The following is a 17,451-nucleotide window of genomic DNA, read 5'->3' as shown; positions in this document are numbered from 1 at the left end:
AAAGCCAAAGCAGGAGGATCACTTGAGCCCAGGAGTTCAAGACCAGCCTAGGCAACATAATGAGACCCTGTCTGTAAAAAAAGAAAAGAAAAACCTCCTTATTAAGCTTAGATGAAAAAATTCCTGGCAAGGCATGGTGGCTCATGCCTATAATCTTGGCACTTTGGGAGGCTGAGGTGGGAGGATTGCTTGAGGCCACGGGTTTGAGACCAGCCTGGGCAACATAGTAAGACCCTGTCTCTACAAAAATAAAAAAATAAAAAATTAGCTGGGCATGGTGGTGTACACCTGTAGTCCCAGCTGCTCAAGAGGCTGAGGTGGGAGAATCACTTGAGCCCAGGAGTCTGACATTGCAGTGAGCTATAATCACACCACTGCACTCCAGCCTGGGCAAGAGTGAACCCCTATATGTACAAAAAAAAAATTAAAATCCTAAATAAAATATTAGCAAACTTAATTTGTGTAGATATGTTATTCTGACTAAGTTTGGTTTATCGCTGGAATGCAAAAAATTTTAACATTAGAAGTCTGCTAGCCTGGGCAACATGGTACAACCCTGTCTCTACAAAAAATACAAAAATTAGGCTGGGTGCGGTGGCTCACGCCTGTAATCCCAGCACTCTGGGAGGCCAAGGTGGGCGGATCACGAGGTCTGGAGATGGAGACCATCCTGGCTAACACGGTGAAACCCCGTCTCTACTAAAAAACATACAACAAATTAGCTGGGCGTGGTGGGAGGCACCTGTGGTCCTAGCTACTCAGGAGGCTGAGGCAGGAGAATCGCTTGAACCCGAGAAGGGGAGCTTGCAGTGAGCCAAGATGCACCACTGCACTCCAGCCTGGGCAACAGAGCGAGACTCCATCTAAAAAAAAAAAAAAAATTAGCTGGCATGGTGGCATGAGCCTGTAGGGCATGAGCTACTCGGGAGACTGAGGTGGGAGGATTGCTTGAGCCCAGGAGGCAGAGGTTGCCTGAGCCGAGATTGCACCACTGTACTCCAGCCTGAATGACAGAGTGAGACCCTGTCATACACACACACATACAAAAAGAACCATTAGAAGTCTATTAATTTATTTCACCACATCTCCTAATGCAAAAGAAAAACACTTCATAACCATCAACATTCATTCATGATTTTAAAAAAAACTTTACAAACTATGAATATAAAAGCACTTTCTTAATCTGAGTATGGCTATCTTTTTTTTTTTTTTTTTGAGACGGAGTCTTGGTCTGTCGCCAGGCTGGAGTGCAGTGGCACGATCTCAGCTCACTGCAACCTCCTCCTCCCGGGTTCAAGTGATTCTCCCGCCTCAGCCTCCTGAGTAGCTGGGACTACAGGTGCACGCCACCATGCCCAGCTAATTTTTTTGTATTTTTAGTAGAGACGAGTTTTCACCATTTTGGCCAGGATGGTCTCGATCTCTTGACCTCGTGATCTGCCTCAGCCTCCCAAAGTGCTGGGATTACAGGCATGAGCCACTGTGCCCAGCCGAGTATGGCTATCTTAAAAAAAAAAAAAAACTTACAGCAAATATCATACTAAAAAAAAAAAAACTTACAGCAAATATCATATTTGGTGAAATGTTGCAAGTACTTCCTTTGAGATCAGCAATAAGACAAGTGTATGTGCCCTCATCGCTTCTACTCAACATTGTTCCTAGAGGTCCTTGCCAGTGCAATAACACAATAAAAAAGAAAAAAAAAAGATAAAAGGTTTGGGAAGTAGTAGACTGTTACTCATATATAATCTGATTGTCTACATGGAAAACCCAAAGACTCTATAAAATAAAATTAATGTGTCCTTACCAGTGTTGCTGGATATAAAATCAATATTTTAAAAATACTGCATTTATATACAGTAGCAACAAACAGAAAATACAATTTCTAAAAGAATAACATTTGCAATATCAACAAAAATCTATGATCCCAATAACTCAAAAATAAAAACTCGAGCTGGGCATGGTGGCTCATGCCTGCAATCCCAACAGTTTGGGAGGCCGAGGCAGGTGGATTGGTTTCACCCAAGAGATTGAGATTCCCCTGGCAACTTGGCAAAACCCCATCTCTACTAAAAATACAAAAATTAGCTGGGCATGCTGGCGCAGGCTTGTAGTCCCAGCTTCTCAGAAGGCTGAGATGGGAGGATCACTTGAGACTAGGAGATGGAAACTGCAGTGAATCGAGATCAGGCCACTGTACAGAGCGAGACCCTGTCTCAAAAACAAACAAACAAATGAAAAAACAAAACAAAAAACTTATGCATGTCCTTAAATATAAAAGAAAAAATTTTAACTACTGAAAATCATTAAATTAGCACTACCAAAATGGAGAGACTTACCATACTCATGGAAAACAAGACTTGATATTAGAGAAATGTCAGTGCTTCATGAATTGTTTATAAATTTGCAATTCCTAACAAAATCATGAAAGGACTTTTCATGAAATGAAAAATTGATGTTAAAGTTTATATGAAAGAGTCAAGGACCAAGAATAACCCAAGTAGACAGAGAGATTATTAATCTATACTAATTAAGACCATGTTGTCATGGAGATAAATATATAAATAATGGAAGAGAAAGGAATCATAGAAGAGAAAACACCCCAAGTACTGGGGTAATTGGTTCTTATAAGGAAAAAAATATTGAATATCTCACTTCCTACACAGTAATCAACTCTAGATAAAGACCAAAATGCCTCAAGGAAAACTTTAACATGTTCAGAAGAATATATAGGTCCTTTTTTCTGAAATTAAGGTAGGGAAGGAGTTATTAAATAAGCCACAAAAAGCACAAAACGTGAGAAAAATAGTGATACATTTGACTATATTAAAAAATAAAGCTTCTGTTTTTTAGAAGATACCATTAAAAGCAAACTAACAAGTGAAAAAGAGAGAAAAGACAAGCTACAGTCTGGGAAAAGACATTTGCAACACATATTATCAATGAAATATTAGTATCTAATAGAAATGTGTGTGTGTTCTAAAAATTTCTTAGAAAAGCAGAACTCAGTAGGAAAAATGGGCAAAATATAAGAAACAGCAATTACCAGAAGAGAAACTCCACGTGGCCAATAATCAGGAAAATACTCCCAGTCTCTCAATAAGTAGAGAATGGCAAATTAAAACACAGTAGTGAGATATCATTTTATACCCATCGGCTTGGCAAAAAGTTAAAGATTGCCAATATCAGGTGCCAACAATGGTGCAGAGCAGTGGGAACTCTTTTACTTGCCAGTGGTAAAATTCCTTTGGAGAAAAATTTGGCAGTATATAGTAAAGTTGAAATGTCCAACCCAGAAGTGGCCACTCCTAGTTTTAAACCTTAAAGAAGCTCTTGCACATGTGCTAAATGATATATACAAAATCATAAAGGCAACATTGTAAAAGTGAAAAAAAAGAAATACTCAAAGATCAATCATTAGGAAAAATTAATTTCTTACAATGGAATATTGTATAGTAAATATTGTAGAGCTACATACATCAACCCAGATGACTCTCACAAACAAAACATAAAGCAGAAAAGAAAGCTGAAGACAGAATAATATCATTAATAACATGTAAAATTGTGAAAAACAGTACTATATATTGTTTAGGTGTACATACATCTGTAGTAAAAGCATAAAAACATGAATAGTCTAAATTTTAGATAAATCCTAAATTTAAGAGAATGAAGAGGAAGAAAGGTATAGAGGGGTTTCAAATGTATTTGTAATGTTTTATATTTTAAGCTGACCTGTGGGTCCATAGGTGTTATACTATTCTTATACTTTTATCATGAAATATTTTATGAGGTATTTTCAAGGTAATAAGTTATTTTTATTGAATTAGACACTTTGTTCAGAATATAGTATCATATTTGAAATGTGGTCTGAAAAGTCAACAATAATCTTAAAATTTTGTTATAAAAATAATCAGATATATGCAAATTTCAAAAATCTATGAAGATTTTATAATTTTTTTTTCTGCTCAGTTCTGAGGCTTAAGATTTTATAATTTTATTCTGTAGGTTGTACTTTGCATTTTGAAGAGTCTAAGAATACATTCCATATCTTCAAATATTTTATTGTGGGCAATTTATAATAACATAGCCTGGGTAATGCCAATGTGTGAGTATACAAAATTTAATTTATAGTCTACTGAATTCATTTTTCCTCCTAAGCACTGATTTCATGTACAGAATATTGTACATACTGAGGTATTTGGTTGGTTAAATTCCATATACACTGGAATAATGTTTAATTTTAAACTGTGTTTTTGGTTACATTTGTAGTAAAAGAATGTGAAGCACAATTGGGGAAACTGTGATATTTATCACTTAAATAGCTATACTTCCTGGGCAATTGAAAAAATGGGTTACCTCAAATCTATAGACAATATATGGCAATATTTTATTTACTTATTTAGAGATAGTCTCCCTCTGTCACCCAGGCTGGAGTGCAGTGGCATGATCATAGCTTACGCTAACCTGGAACTCGTGGGCTCAAGCAATCCTCTTGCCTCAGCCTCCCGAGTAGCCAGAACTACAAGCACGCACCACCGCCCCCCGGCATGTTTCCCATGTTTAACAGTCCTGATACATTTCTGGTGAGACAGTTAAGATAACCTTATCTGTGAACAAACCAGTAACAGAATAATAATAATGATAGCAAATGTTTATTGACCTATGTACCAGGTACTGTGCAGAACACTCTATAATGATTATTTCACCAATCCTCACATTATCCCTTGGAAATAGGGACCATTATTATCCTTATTTTGTAAGAAATTGAAGTAACCTGCCCAAGATGCCTGACTAGTAAGTGGTGAAGCCAAAATTTGAACCAGGCAATCTGGATTGAAAAACCCTGGATTGGCTGGGCTCAGTGGCTCACGCCTGTAATCCCAGCACTTTAGGAGGCTGAGGCAGGCGGATCACCTGAGGTCAGGAGTTCGAGACTAGCCTGGCCAACATGGTGAAACCCCATCTCTACTAAAAATACAAAAATTAGCTGGGCATGGTGGCAGGCGCCTGTTAATCTCAGCTACTTGGGAGGCTGAGGCAGAATTGCTTGAACCCAGGAGGCGGAGGTTGCAGTGAGCCGAGATCGTGCCATTGCACTCCAGCCTGGGCAACAAGAGCAAGACTTCATATCAAAAAAAAAACAACAACAAAAACAAAACAAAACAAAAAACCCTGGATTATGTTGCCTCTTTCTGGATTATGGTTGTACGAATAAAACAAAAATTTCTAGCCCAGCTTCATTTTCAAGTATTTTGCATCATTGTCCTACGTACTTAAGGTTTTCACACCACATGTTCTGATTTAGGGGTTTCAGACATATGGTCTCTATGGGTACTACAGGAAAAGGAGCCAAGAGACCTGGTCCCTTTCTCAACTGTCACTAACTTGAGTAGCTTAAATCTCTGGGACTTAGTTTCTTTTTTTTTTTTTTTTTTTTTTTTGTTGAGGCGGAGTCTTGCTCTGTCGCCCAGGCTGGAGTGCAGTGGCATGATCTTGGCTCACCGCAAGCTCCCCCTCCCAGGTTCACGCCATTCTCCTGCCTCAGCCTCCCGAGTAGCTGGGACTACAGGCGCCCGCCACCATGCCCGGCTAATTTTTTGTATTTTTTAGTAGAGGTGGGGTTTCACCATGTTAGCCAGGATGGTCTCAATCTCCTGACCTTGTGATCCGCCCGCCTCGGCCTCCCAAAGTGCTGGGGACTTAGTTTCTTCACCTGTGAAATGAGAATATTGGAGGATATTCTTCGAGGGCCTTTTTGACTCCAAGAGTGAATAATAATCCTTTAAAAGATGCTCATAAGGCCGGGCGTGATGGCTCACGCCTGTAATCCTAGCATTTTGGGAGGCCGAGGTGGGTGGATCACGAGGTCAGGAGTTCAAGACCAGCCTGGCCAAGATGGTGAAACCCGTCTCTACTAAAAATACAAAAATTAGCCAGGCATGGTGGTGGGTGCCTGTAATCCCAGCTACTCGGGAGCCTGAGGCAGAGAATTCGTTTGAACCCAGGAGACGGAGGTTGCAGTGAGCCAAGACCACGCCACTGTACTCCAGCCTGGCGACAGAGCGGGAGTCGTCTCAAAAAAAAAAAAAAAAAGGTTGCAGTGCACTATGATCATGCCTACAAGCCTGTGAATAGCCACTACACGCCAGCCTGGGAACCATAACGTGAGATCCAGTCTCTTAAAAGAAAAAAGAGGTCGGGCGCGGTGGCTCACGCCTGTAATCTCAGCACTTTGGGAGGCCGAGGCGGGCCAATTGCCTGAGCTTAGGAGTTTGAGACCAGCCTGGCCAATATGGTGAAAACCCATCTCTACTAAAAATATAAAAATTAGCTGGGCGTGGTAGCACGCTCTTGTAATCCCAGCTACTCGGGTGGCTTGAGACAGGAGAATCGCTTGAACCTGGGAGGCGGAGATTGCAGTGAGCTGAGATCGCGCCACTGCACTCCAGCCTGGGTGACAAGAGCGAAACTCCGTCTCAAAAAAAAGAAAAGAAAAAAAAGATACTTGGAATGATTCAAATACTACTCAGGAAAAAGAAAAGATTTAAAAGTAAAAGTGAATGAGTAATGAGTATTGTGCATTTAATTTTGATGCTTTAAATCTTTTTACGAAGTTAAGTCTATAAACTTAGAAAATACCTCAGTGCCTCTAAAAATGTCTATAAACTAGCTTATCAAATAGTTTCATATAAGGGAATTATTTAAAGAGTAAGTCAGAATAACTTTTCCTTAAATTGCTATGATATCATAATGCTCCTTTTTTCTTTAATCTTTAGAAAGTTGGAAATAATACCTAAACCTACTTCTTGACATGGTATCAAAACAGAGCTTTTGCTGAGAGTTTGATTTATAAAGAAATTATGGTTCGACTGACCTTGGATCTAATTGCCAGAAACAGCAATCTTAAACCCCGAAGAAAAGAAACCATTTCACAGTGCCTGAAGAAAATAACTCATATAAATTTTTCAGACAAAAATATAGATGCAATTGTAAGAACTTTGAAATTATTTCCTATTTTATATAATTAATAATGTAAAATTTAGGAACTGGTTTGGGGGCATACCTAATATTTTAGCTATATTTTCATTATTCTTATTAACTTTTTTTTTTGAGATAGTCTCTCTCCGTCTGTTGCCCAGGCTGGAGTATAGTGACATGATCAAAGCTCACTGCAACCTCCACCTCCCAGGTTCAAGCGACTCTTGTACCTCAGCCTACCGAGTAGCTGGGATTACAGGCATGTGCCACCATGCCCAGCTAACTTTTGTATTTTTAGTACAGATGGGGTTTCACCATGTTGCCCAGGTTTGTCATGTTGAGTTCTTGAGCTCAGACTTCTGAGCTCAAGAAGTGATCCGCCTGCCTTGGCCTTCCAAAGTGCTGGGATTACACACGTGAGCCACTGCACTCGGTCTTATTAACTTATTTTTATCAGTAAGCTTTATATTGTGTTTGTATTTTAACTTCCTACTTGTGATATTAAATTTGTTAAAATTAAATCTATAAAATATACTATTGTGATTTTTGAATACCTAGATTAAATATATGTATTACAGTTTTCCTACAACACTGTATAGTGTAGCAAACTAGATTTGAAAGTGTATGTTGGGAAATAATTTCATAGATAATAATTACTTTTGTATTATTGTAAAACCTTGAAATATAAATTTTTTAAATATACCAAAATGTTAAGAAGTATGTGAGTACCATTTTTCAAAAGTTTAACAATGAGAGAAGGTTGGGAAGGGGGTGAGGGATAAAAGACTACATATTGGGTACAGCATACACTGCTCAGGTGAAGGATGCACTGAAATCTCAGAACTCACCACTAAATAATTTATCCTGGCTAAGCGTGGTGGGTCACGCCTGTAATACAGCCTGGGCAACAAAGTGCGACTACGTCTCAAAAAAGAAGAACCTATCCATGTAACCAAAAACCACCTGTACCCCAAAAACTATGGAAATAAAAATTAAAATTCACACAAGAAAAAAAGAGTTTAACAGTGAAATCTTTTTTGCACATAATTTAACTGGTTATGTAAATGTATGGTATACTGGGTCAATTACATTAGACAAGTTTATGTTTATCTGGATATAATCTGAAACTACATTTTCTCAGCACTAAGGTAATTCTTGGCTATAATTTGGGAAACTTTAAAAGCTGCAATAACACTCTTAGGCCATTTGTGTTGGTATCTGTTGTCTACAGTAAATGCTAGACTACAGATGAGATAAATTTTGTTGGAAACACAGGAACTACCTGAGGGCAGAAATCATGTCTATTGTTTCACATCACTCTAAATCCCTCATCCATTACAATGCCTGACTCATGTGCTTAATAAATATTTATTGAACAAATGAAAGAAATACTAATGCCCCAGGCAAAATGATCAATTAAATGCTTGTTTTTTTTGTAGGGACCCCAACCCAGCTCCCATTCTAGATCCCTTTCTGGTTTCCTGGTGATCCTTCTTCCCATGAATTCCTTTGCCCAAACCTCATGTTTCTCTTTTATTGCCCAGAACTCTCTACCTCATCATATCATATAAGACTACTTTCTCTGGAGAGCCCCCAGTAAAGCCCCTATTTCATACTCTGTCCTCACATCAATCAGTGCTCCTCCAGGGTGGATGATCTTTGTTAGAAGGAAGGCAAATTTGTTAAAGTAATTCACACTAAAATGAGAATAACTTCTAAACTTACAGTTTCCAATACATAGCTGTATTTTAAAAGAAGTTAACTTAATGAAGGCTGAGAAATTTTTGAGCAGAACTTCACTTTACCGCTTGTCTATTTACTCTAGGCTGATCTGCCATGACACAAGAAATGGCAGCCTTTTAAAAAATCCCTTTAATTATTTTATCTCAAAAGTAACTGGTAGCTGGGCATAGTGGCACATGCCTATAATCCCAGCTACTCGAGAGGCTGGGGCGCTAGGATCACTTGAGCCCAGGAGTTTGACGGCAGTCTGGGCAGACCCTGTTTCAAAAAAAAAAAAAAAAGTAATTGGTGTTATTTTTCATATAATATACATATAATAAGAAAGAATGTAATCCTATTCAGACACAATCACTTTTAATATTTAGGTAATATCCTTTCAGTCTTTTATTCATATAATTTTACAATAGTGGGTCATATTGAATGTACTATTTTCACTTAACTATATATTATGAATTTCACTTAACTATGTATTAGATATTACTGAAGAAACAAAAGGATATTTAATGGTTCTACAGTATTTCTTTTGATAGCATTATCATAGTTTTTAAACAATTAATCTATGAGGCCGGGCACGGTGGCTCACACCTGTAATCCCAGCACTTTGGGAGGCCGAGGCAGGTGGATCACGAGGTCAGGAGTTCGAGACCAGCCTAGCCAACATAGTGAAACCCCATCTCTACTAAAAATACAAAAATTAGCCGGGCATGGTGGCACACACCTGTAGTCCCAGCTACTCAGAAGACTGAGGCAGGAGAATCGCTTGAACCCAGGAGGCGGAGGTTATGGTGAGCCAAGATGGCATCACTGCACTCCAGCCTGGCCAACAGAACGAGACTCCATCTCAGGAAAAAAAAATAATAATAATCTATTATTCTTGGATATCTAGATGACTCCCAATTTTCAGTATTATAAACCACAATAGTTGACTTCCAATTCTACAGAAATATTAAACCCTGTTTATAATGTTGAGACAATAATTTATTCAATGCTTCAACTTCCAGAGGAGCCTAATTGCTTCCAAGGAAAATTGCTTGCACTGGGAAAATCTTAACAATTCCAGTTTTATTGATATAATTACAGAATTTCTAAAAAAAGAAAAATATATTACAGAATTTCTTTTGTAATCAGTCTAGTCTTGTTTTAACTGTGCCAAGAACAGAGAAATACTGTTCTTTTATATTAACCTTAGGGAAATTTGTAGAATGATCAACTGAAAATTTTTGTTAAAAACAAACTTTTAAGTTTTCAGGAGAAATTACATTTGACATGTTTTTGTTTCCCTTTTAGGAAGACCTCTCTCTTTGCAAAAATCTTAGTGTTTTATATTTATATGATAATTGTATTAGTCAAATCACTAACCTGAATTATGCCACAAATCTGACCCACTTGTACCTACAAAACAATTGTATTTCATGTATAGACAACCTCAGGTCATTAAAGAAACTGGAAAAACTGTAAGTGCTTTTATTTTTTAATAATGTATCTGATTTTTAAGATTATGGTACTTACATTTTTTTGCATGAAGGCATTTCCATTTTTTGCATTAGATTGCAAAAGTAAATTCAATATGAAATTGGTATGATTTCATACTTATATGAAAAAAAACCATATGATTCCCACATGGGTTTTGTGGAACAGACCTCAATTTCTATTTTCTTGTAATATTATTAACAACAAGTAAATTGTTTCACATATAATATTAATAATTTGTGTTTTATTAAGCCTGATATACTTTTCATTCTGGGGAAGGGTTGTCTTAAGGGCTAATAGGGATACTTAAAACATCCTCATGTGGGCTCAACTGATAAAAGAAATTTCCACGGAACCCAGGTGAGTTATGTGCCTTTCAGAATCACATATCTCATACCATCTGCGTCATATAATTGATCCAATTGATGTAAACTTGATTGTAAAAAGGCATTTACTACCTATAGTGATTATAATTAGGCAATGAAGATTGGTGGATCCAATTTTCCCAGACTGGAATAACTATCATGCTCCTCAAAGAACCGGCTAAAAGCCTCAGAATGGGGACACAAGAGTTGGCTGGTGAATGCTTATTAAAAATGCAGAGCACTAGGTTCCAACCTACATATCCAAATTAGAATCTCCAGGGGTTAGGCCCAGATATCTTCATTTTTCCTTTTATCTCTTGGTTTTGAGACAGAGTCTCGCTCTGTCGCCCAGTCTGGAGTGCAGTGGCGCGATCATGACTCATCGCAGCCTTGATGTCCTAGGTCCAAGTGATCGTCCCACTTCAGCTTCCTGAGTAGCTGGGCCCACAAGTATGCACCACAATGACTGGCTGGCTTGCTTATTTATTTATTTATTTATTTATTTATTTATTTATTTATTTAGAGATGGGATCTCCCTATGTTGCCCAGACTGGTCTTAAACTCCCAGGCTCCCAAAGTGCTGGGATTATAGGTGTGAACCACTGTGTCTAGCCGTGAAGTCTTCATTTTTTAAACCTACAACCCAGAAATGGTTATTATCAAACTATCTACCAGGGCTCTTCATATGTTAGGCAACATATGAATTGTATGTTGCAATTCGCTCACTTTTTTAAAAAGCAAAAAAAAATGTATTTTTAGACTAAATTAAGTGTAAGAATATAATTTGTTCTCATTTAGATAAACCAACCTTTCATAGATTCAATATAACACAACATTCCACATTTATAATTTTGTTCAGCTCAATGATTTTGTTATTACACTTTTGTCGTGTTTAATAAAGACCATGACATTCTCAGAATGTCTCTTTAGAATTACGTCTATGTTTTGCAGGTATCTGGGAGGCAATTACATTGCTGTCATAGAAGGTTTAGAAGGATTAGGAGAACTAAGAGAGCTTCATGTTGAGAATCAGAGGCTTCCCCTTGGGGAAAAGCTTCTGTTTGATCCAAGAACTCTTCATTCTCTGGCAGTAAGTTCACATTTGAATATGCTGACAAGGAATATAGTGATTAACAAGTTATAATGAAACAGGAATGTGGTGAAGGTATATTTGGACATTGTACATCCTCTTCATGTTTATATGGCCAGCTCAGAGCTTATCTGAGGACTGAAGCTGATTTTCTCATGTACAATCTCAGAGACTCAGCATTTATAAAGTGGGATAATAAAACCTGCCTCTTTGGGTAACTGGAAGGATGAAAAGAAGAATGTGAAAAGGTATGTTAACTGAAGTTCTAATACAGATGTTCATTCATTCATAATGTGGACCTTGGTGATTATCATGGCTCAACATTTTAAATTTTAGGAAAAAGCCTAAGGAGAGAGGAATGTGCAATTATTTGGAAACTTCTAAACAATCTAGTAGAGAGCCATTGTAATAATAAGTTGTTTTCTCCTGGGATCCTGATTTGATTGTAGATTGCACTACATACAGCTCTACCACATCAGAACTATGTAGGCCTGGGAGCTCCAACTGTGTCGCCTGAAACCAGTCACATTGGATGGAGGTGCCACAATAAATTGAGAAGCCAGAGGGTACCACTTAGACTCCTGCTAATCCTCAAAACAAGAGACTTGTTGGGACAGGCTAACTTTAATTCTGGGGCAGGGGACACAAATGGGACATGGTAGTTGTTTTACAGATTTCATCAGTTTTATTTTATTTTATTTTTATTTTTAAAATTAAAAAAAAACTCTGTCGCCCAAGCTGGAGTGCAGTGGCATGACCTCTGCTCACTGCAACCTCCACCTCCCCGGTTCAAGCAATTCTTCTGCCTCAGCCTCCCAAGTAGATGGGACTACAGGCGTGTGCCACCATGCCTGGCTAATTTTTGTATTTTTAGTAGAGATGGGGTTTCACCATGTTGGCCAGGCTACTCTGGGATTACAGTGTTGGGATTACAGGCGTGAGCCACCATGCCCGGCCTCATCAGTTTTATTTAGAGGGCCCAGAAATAGAGGATAGTGGATGGATTTTGACCCAAATTTATAAAAATTAAGAGGTAGTTCTCCCAGTACTTTAGTATCAGGAAATATTTTTTCTAAAGGTTGGCTGTGCATGGATGCCTCCATGTTTTTTTTAAACTTAAACTAATAAGAACAGATACTACACTTGATCTTAGCCAAAAGGCCATGAAGTGATGATTGACTCCATCTTGGTAGAGATTCCTGAGCCTCATAAGATGACTCTGATTTAGTGTTATAGCAACACTGAAATTCCTGTTAATTAGCTAATTATTATTTTAAGTAGTTCCTGAACATATGGATTGATAAGAGAAAACCATATAGACAGGTAGAGAGAAAAATAAAAACCAGATATTATTTTATTCCTGGTCATGTTTCCTATTTAGTGAAATAAAGACAAAAACTATTTCTTCCTATGTAAGCACAAATCTTTTTTTGAGACGGAGTTTTGTTCTGTCGCCCAGGCGCGATCTCTGCTCACTGCAACCTCCACCTCCCAGGTTCAAGTGATTCTCCTGCCTCAGCCTCCCGAGTAGCTGGGACTACAGGTGTGTGGCACCATGCCCAGCTAATTTTTTGTATTTTTAGTAGAGATGGGGTTTCGCCATGTTGGCCAGGCTGGTCTCGAACTCCTGACCTCAAGTGATCCGCCCGCTTCACCTCCTGAAGTGCTAAGATTACAGGCGTGAGCCACCGCACCCGGCTCCTATGTAAGTACAAATGTTAGTAATATTTAGCACAAAATGATAATTTGCTAAAGCTACAGTAAGCATTTTTTCTATATTCTGTTACTTGTTTACTGGGGCATCTTTTTTTCTTTCTTTGCTTTTTGATTCTTGGCTTCTTTATTCTATAAGTTTATTTTGTATCTTGGAAAAGAAAAATATGACTTATGGAGGAATTATAGGGAGAACAGGTAAGTTATATGACATACTGTGGTTCTAAAACTTTCATCTGAAAAAAAAATGCAATAAAAAGAATTTCATGGCTTTTGATGTTTTTGCCTAAAGAACAAAACAACCTGAACTGATCAAGCTTAAACTTTTCAAAGATTAGGATTTCTGGTTCCTATATACAGTATTTAGACTAATTACTAATGCTAACTTCGTTATTTTTCTTACAGAAATCCCTCTCTATATTGAATATCAGCAATAATAATATTGATGACATTAGAGACTTAGAAATACTGGAGAATCTTAATCAGCTCATAGCCATTGACAACCAACTTCTGCATGTGAAGGTAGTGTAAAGAGAAATTAATTTTTAAGATATTTACATGAAATTATGATTGAAAAATGTTTTGTAATAGCTATAAAATAAATATATCACATTAAAAACTACTCTGGATTTGTCCTAAAATTAGCTAATGAATCCCTACTTCTCAATGTATTTATGTGTATAATTCTGTCCTCTTAGTTTTCTCCTTTATACTCCAATACCTCTATCCCTCACCAACAGAATAAAAGTTTCTCTGAGAAGGGAAGTATCTCTTCTTTGCATTATTTTCCCATCAACTTTTTCTTCTAGAGACTAGATTTCTTGCCCCTTAAGCCTGATCTCCCAATGAATGAGTTTCTAGTAACTGTGACTAGACCTGAACTCTCTCTTGGCTACTTCTTTTTGGGGAAGTACTTGAAATGATTCTGACTGAACTTACTCTTATTTGTACCAGCTATATTAATATCATGTTATATCATATCATGCCATATTCATTAATTATTCATTTAATCAAATATGTATTGGCCACCTACATATTTGTCAGGCACTAATACTACTCAGTGTAGAACAAAGGAAGGAATACATGGTCTTGATCTTCAAGAAACCTACAATCAACCAGTAATGAGACTACAATATGATACTGTTTTTATAAGTATTGTGATAGCCCTAACTCAGCCTAGGGCTATAGAAGGCTTCCTCGAAACAGTCATCCATGAGTTGAGCCATTGCTATGACCTCAAAGTTTCTGGTTTGGCAACGGAATGAGCTGTGGTATAATTTCTTGACATACGAACCACAGGAAGGAGAATGAGCTTCTTTCTCCCAAAAACAGCTTTTGTTTTCAGAACTACTTCCACACAGCCATTTGGTGACCCTAAAAATGTTACGTCGACCTTGTTTCCAAATTCAGACCTATTACCTGGTTCATCCCAAAGCTGCTATAAGCAATATATAATTATGAAAATAAATATATGTATTCTAGCACAAATGAATTCCTCAAAATATCTAAAATGCAATTGAATAATCAGGGTGGATGTTTAAAATAAGAAGACCTTAGGAAGCACAACTCAATTAGTTGTTTCAGCTTACAATGTGAAAAATGTAAGACATTCATGGGATAAATTCTGAATTAAAATATATTTTACATTTTTTTTTTTTTTCTGTTTATTTTGAGACGGAGTCTCTGTTGCCCACACTGGAGTGCAATGGCGAGATCTCGAATCACTGCAACCTCTGCCTCCCAGGTTCAAGTGATTCTCCTGCCTCAGCCTCCCAAGTATCTGGGATTACAGGCGCCTGCCACCACACCCAGCTAATTTTTATATTTTCAGTAGAGACGGGATTTCACCAGGTTGGCCAGGTTGGTCTTGAACTCCTGACCTCAGGGGATCTGCCCACCTCTGCCCCGCAAAGTGCTGGGATTACAGGTGTGAGCCACCACACCCGGCCCTTTATTTTATTTTTTGAGACGGAGTCTCACTCTGTAGCCCAGGCTGAAGTGCAGTGGCGTGATCTTGGGTCACTGAAACCTCCACCTCCCAGGTTCAAGCCATTCTCCTGCCTCAGCCTCCCGAGTAGCTGGGATTACAGATGTGCACCACCATGCCTGGCTTATTTTTGTATTTTAATAGACAGGGTTTCACCATGTTGGCCAGGCTGGTCTCGAACTCCTGAGCTCAAGTGATCTGCCCGCCTCAGCCTCCCAAAGTGCTGAGATTCTAGGCATGAGCCACTGCACCCAGCCTGGTAACTGCCATTACTTTTAAAGAGTTATTCTATTATGCTTTTTAACTCCAAACAGAGAAAGGGGAGTTTGAGAACAGGGCAAAACTTCTAGCCTCTAAATGATCCCAAAGGAGGTTTTTCTGCATGACATTAAGACAAAGATGTTTTGCCTACATGATTACTCTTAGACCATGTTAATAATGCATAACCAGAATAATTGTGCAGCCAAAATAAATACCTTCATTATTGCTGATTATTCTATCTAATGACCAACATCTAAATCCTCTTTTTTTTTTTTTTTTTTTTTTTTTTGTGAGACAGAGTCTCGCTTTGTCATCCAGGCTGGAGTGCAGTGGTGTGATCTTGGCTCACTGCCACCTTCACCACCTGGTTCAAGAGATTCTCCTGCCTCAGCCTCTCGAGTAGCTGGGATTACAGGCATGTGCTATCACGCCCAGCTAATTTTTGTATTTATAGTAGAGATGGGGTTTCGCCATGTTGGCCAGGCTGGTTTCGAACTCCTAACCTCAGGTGATCCACCTGCCTCGGCCTCCCAAAGTGCTAGGATTACAGGCGTGAGCCACTGCCATGGCCCAAATTCTCTTTAAAGACTGAACTTGATATTATCTCCCCTATGTAGCTTTTCCTGAACCTCCCCATCAAGTTAATCTATTAAAAAATATTTACAGTAGTCCCAACTTATCTGTGAAGGCTACATTCTAAGACCCTCAGTGGATGCCTGAAACCATGGGTAGTATCGAATGCTACATATATTAGTTTTTCCTAAATGTACATATCTATGATAAAGTTTAATTTATAAATTAGGCATACTAAGAGATTAACAACAATAATAATAAATGGAGGCTGGGCGCGGTGGCTCACACCTGTAATACCAATGCTCAATCAGGAGATCGAGATGATCCTGGCTAACACGATGAAACCCCATCTCTACTAAAAATACAAAAAATTAGCCATGCATGGTGGCAGGCGCCTGTAGTCCCAGCTACTTGGGAGGCTAGGGCAGGAGAATCACTTGAACTTGGGAGGTGAAGGTTGCAGTGCAGTGAGCCGAGATCTGCCACTGCACTCCAGCCTGGGTGACAGAGCAAGACTCCGTATCAAAAAAAAAAAAAAAAAAGGAACGATTACAATGTCAGCATCACTACTCTTGCACTTTAGGGCAAGTGAAATAAGGGTTGCTTGAACACAAGTACTGTAATAGCGACACAGTAGATATGATAACCTAAGTGACTAATGGGTTGGTAGCATGTATAGAATGGAAATGCTGGACAAAGGAATAATTCATGGCCCCGGGCAGGACAAACAGGCCAGTGCAAGATTTCATCGTGATACTCAGAATAGCATCCATTGTACTCATCTGGGCTAGGTGGCTGATGCCTGTAATCCTAGCATTTTGGAAGGCTGAGGCAAGCCAATCACTTGAGGCCAGGAGTTCAAGATCACCCTGGCTGACATGGCGAAACCTTATACAATAATTTGCCCAGAGCGGTGGTGCACACCTGTAATCCCAGCTACTCAGGAGGCTGAAGCAGGAGAATTGCTTGAACCCAGAGCCAGAGGTTGCAGGAAGCCAGGATTGTGCCACTGCACTCCAGCCTGGGCGACAGAGTGAAAAAAAGAGCATCCATTTTAAAACTTACAAATTATTTTTTCTGGGATTTTCCATTAAATATTTTTGGACCACAGTTGACTGAGGGCAACTGAACAAGGGGGTGGGGGGAACTACTATAATATATTCCATGTGCCAGGCACTGTTCTAGGCCCTTGGAAAAACACATCTTAAGATACTGGAGATACATGATAAATAAGACAAAGTCTTTACCCTCGGCCAGGCACAGTGGCTCAC

General features: G+C 38.6%; 1 protein-coding gene and 1 pseudogene across 2 annotated transcripts in view; one reads left to right on the top strand and one right to left on the bottom strand.

Annotated features, from left to right (window-relative positions):
* Window positions 1-17,451, top strand: part of PPP1R42 (protein phosphatase 1 regulatory subunit 42) — a 63,804-nt gene that overhangs the window by 3,203 nt on the left and 43,150 nt on the right. The window contains exons 2-6 of one of the 2 annotated variants that reach the window (XM_054497574.2): window positions 4,006-4,105; window positions 6,777-6,989; window positions 10,009-10,175; window positions 11,508-11,646; window positions 13,765-13,881. In XM_054497574.2, coding sequence (XP_054353549.1) covers window positions 6,861-6,989; window positions 10,009-10,175; window positions 11,508-11,646; window positions 13,765-13,881 — 552 coding nt within the window. In that variant the 5' untranslated portion in view covers window positions 4,006-4,105; window positions 6,777-6,860. The remainder of the gene's footprint in view (window positions 1-4,005; window positions 4,106-6,776; window positions 6,990-10,008; window positions 10,176-11,507; window positions 11,647-13,764; window positions 13,882-17,451) is intronic. The other variant, XM_054497575.2, reaches the window with a different exon arrangement.
* LOC129043352 (U2 spliceosomal RNA) lies at window positions 12,646-12,819 on the bottom strand (annotated as a pseudogene).

This window comes from Pongo pygmaeus, chromosome 7, assembly GCF_028885625.2.
Source record: "Pongo pygmaeus isolate AG05252 chromosome 7, NHGRI_mPonPyg2-v2.0_pri, whole genome shotgun sequence".
NCBI lineage: Eukaryota > Metazoa > Chordata > Mammalia > Primates > Hominidae > Pongo > Pongo pygmaeus.
The sequence above is the reverse complement of the archived record's forward strand: the minus strand, read 5'-3'. Positions and strand labels throughout refer to the sequence as shown.